The 3,612-nt window shown below is 40.7% G+C and overlaps 1 protein-coding gene across 1 annotated transcript; it reads left to right on the top strand.

The window, feature by feature from the left end:
* Positions 1-207: 207 nt before the first annotated feature.
* LOC311178854 (large ribosomal subunit protein eL21-like) lies at positions 208-606 on the top strand (the record flags this gene model as incomplete). Its single annotated transcript, XM_084245582.1, has 1 exon — positions 208-606. The coding sequence occupies one exon, from the start codon at positions 208-210 to the stop codon at positions 604-606; it is 399 nt and encodes a 132-aa protein (XP_084101708.1).
* Positions 607-3,612: the final 3,006 nt, after the last annotated feature.

Genomic DNA, 3,612 nt, shown 5'->3' with positions numbered 1-3,612 from the left:
TAATTTGAAATTGCAGATCAAGTCCTGAAAAATGTTAATTTTTGGTACTTCAGACATTTCTAACAATTAAGGAAAACAGTAACTTTTCAGCAGGAACCGCCATCTTCCTGTAATTCTCCAAAATGACAACAAACAGGGGCGAGGCCCTGCTACTCTCTAGGCCTTTTAGAAAACACGGAGAGTGGAGTTGCTCCTTTGGCCACAGACATGCGAATCTACAAGAAAGGTGACAGTGACATTGTAGACATCAAGGGCGTGGGCACTGTTCAGAAAGGAACGCCCCCCCCCCGTTACCATGGTAATACTGGAGCATCTGTTACCCAGCATGCAGTGGGCTTTGTTGTAAACAAACAAGTAAAGGACAAGATTCTTGCCAAGAGAATTCATATTCGTATTGAGCACACTAAGCTCTCTAAGAGCAGAGATAACTTCCTGAAACGTGTGAAGGAAGATGATCAGAAAAAAGAAGCCAAAGAGAAAGGTACCCGAGTTCCACTGAAGCTCCAGCCTGCACACACCACCCCCTCGCCCCAAGAAACACAACTGGGATCCCATGGAAAGGGGACTGAGCTGCTGGAACTCATTCTATGGGAGCTCATGGCATAATAGGTTTGGGGGTGGGGGGGTAGGGAAGAGCTCTGGTTTATTAAAAAAAAAAAAAAAGTGAAGAAAACGGTGTAACCAAACATACTTACCTTTTAACTTACTGAAGTAATATTGCACTGTAATCATATTGTTTCATTCTATAATAATAGAAAATAATAATCATGCACTCACTTAAGAAAACGCTGTTAATTTATTAAAATGAAAGAAGATAGCACCACTTCAGAATTTGAAAATACCTGTGGTATAACTGTGATTATAATTCTTAAAATATCAGTATATGTTTTAGTAACTACAGGAGAATTATATAGAAAATGATCCTTTTAGCAGCTGGGGAGGGGACACAGTGGACTATGTTGGAGGACTCTGTGTGCCTTGGGGGTGGGTATGTGTGGCAACAGACATCTGAGAAGGTGTGATTCTATACTTTTGAATCATATACAGTGTTGTAATGTTACTTCGATTTACAAACTTCAGAAAATGGCCATTTTAAAGGTTAAGCTTTTTTTTCTTTAAAATTCTTATTTTGTTCTTTTGAACATTTTTTGCATCACTAATAACAGTGATATCAAATCACATTCTGTACTTTTTATGGTAAGAACTGGCAAAGGAAATATAGTTTTGTTTTGCCCTTGAACATCGAGTATTTACATAGCTAAATCAGAAATATTTGATACTGAATGAAGGGAAGATAAACAACCTCGTTTTTAAAATGTATGTCTTGTATTTTAATCAGCAAAACATTGCTTTATATATTTTTTCAATTGTGTATGTCTTCAACTGTCTGAATAGATTTAAGCTATGCTTGAAGGCAGAGAAATGGATACGAACTCTAGAGCTCCTTTTAGGTGTACGAGACTATGACTGTTATTCTGGAAATTCACAGTTATTATAGGATAAAGAAAATAAATAGCTATAAAGGAAATAATGGAAGCATGGTTAAGAGTGGCTTACTTCTAGTTAAAAGCATTATTATAATATAAAGGACAATATACCTTTTTTATTTTAACTGGCACATTTATGAAAATGCAATAATGTAGAAATGACTGAAATAATAACTTGAATAGTATCTTACAAAGCACTTTCATAGCCATTATCTTTACAATCTTACATATAGCACAATACTGATCCACAAATGACTAATAATACCTTTAATTTGCCTTCCCACTTTAATTTTAGAATAATCATTTTAACAAAAATACAGTAGTTACAAAAGTCCAAGTGCAAATGTCATTGTGACAGGCACTTTACAGAATAATATATCTTGAACATAAACCTAATCGGTGAGAGCTTATGTTTGAAACTGACTAGCATGTATGTAGCTATATGTGCAGATATAGATATATATCAAAGGACAGCTCAGTAAAATGAAGAACAAAGAGAGAAGACAATGGCATGAGCTGACAAGTGCTGCCAGGAGACACGTGAGTGTAGCAATAACCCTGGCTGACACTTCCCTGTGTGTCAAATTCCCTAAGAGTCTGTGGACTGAAGCCTGTTCTTTGTCACTTACCCCAGAGAGCAAATTTCCCTGAAGTTCCATATTCTAAAATACACATATGAATCTATGAGTAATAAAATATGGGGTCAGATTTTTTTTAACATACTGAAGAAACCTATATTAGTACTGCAGTACTAAATTAATAAATAAACAAGCAAATTGATCTAAAAGCAGATGAATTTTGTGAAAGCATATGTAGGTTATTGGAAAGAGGAGGATGATGTCTGAGCAGGGAGGGAACCATCATAGGGTTCATTGATGAGCCACAATTCTCTGGCTTCCAGAACTTGAGGCAGAGGCTGAAGTGGCGCTGCCCCTCGAGGTACACAGACGCTGAGGGGTTGGTGCTTAGCTAGAGGAGCTGACCTCAGAGATTCTCTGGGGTGAGAGAAAGCACAGGGGTCAAGCATGTGCATTCTCCTGTCACTTTGAGCCTGGTGCAGACCTAGGCTGGGGCACAGGTATCCCACCAGCTGCACAGGGCAGGACAAGGTGACCCCCAGAGATAGGGAACCCAGGCCTGACTTTAAAGCACAGGTAGCGTACTGGAGGTGGAGGGATTGGGGAGACAAGTTAATTTCTAGTAGGACTCTAGTATGTTCTGAAGTTGCCAGAACCAGGAACAACACATTTCCAATTTTCTTATCCAGGTCAGATTAAAAATGGGACTCAGTAATTGGAACTCTAGCCAGGTGTGCAATTACCAGGATGAGACAAGGTGGTTGATGAATTTAGAGACCCAGTCGGGAGAGCACCTCTTCCCAGTCAGTCCAGTAAGGAGCTTTGTACTAAACCCCACTGGGGACCTTTTTACTTGTTGCCCAAATCAGGAACGAAGGAGGGGCTGAGACTAGTGTGGTGTCATGGACCAGCTCATACAGTGGCTGTCACCCACTTCCAGTGGAGACAGGCCAGAAGCCTAAGGTTCAGAATGGGATTAGATGGGAAAGAATAGTCTCGCAGACACTGGAAGACATTTAATAGCAATGGTGACTTGAACAAGAAGTAGTATGTAGAGGTAATGTAGACCAAGATAATGTAGACCAGAAAGATAATACAATTTCTGAATTGTTGTATCTAGAAGGGGCTGTTAATGCTTAAAAATATGAAGGACTTTGGGGTGGCCAGAGGTGGAAACTGTGGGGTCAGATGGGGATTACTCCTGTGTGAATAAACCCACTAACACAAACCTACCTGTGAATGACCTCGACCGTGTTTAATTCTGTCCCCAATTCCCTCCAGAGGAGGATTAGAATACACAGTGACTATACTGACTATGCTGACGATGCCTGGGACCTGAAGTTTGGGGACCTGCTGGGAGAATCCACCTTCCTCAATCCTAATCTGTGGGAGCGGATCCCAGGCTGGATGCCCTCAAAATACTCAGGTCCTCAGCTCACCTCACCCACATCATAGATTTGCCTCACCCTGAGGCCAGGCACCCTGCCAACCCTTGGTAGTATCTTGGATGCTTGTTCACAGCGGGCAGGGAGCAGTGTGGCGAGGGC

The sequence above is a fragment of the Talpa europaea genome (genome assembly GCF_964194135.1).
Source record: "Talpa europaea genome assembly, chromosome: 10".
Classification (NCBI taxonomy): Eukaryota; Metazoa; Chordata; class Mammalia; order Eulipotyphla; family Talpidae; genus Talpa; species Talpa europaea.
Note: the sequence above shows the minus strand (reverse complement) of the source record. Positions and strands in the feature narration are given on the sequence as shown.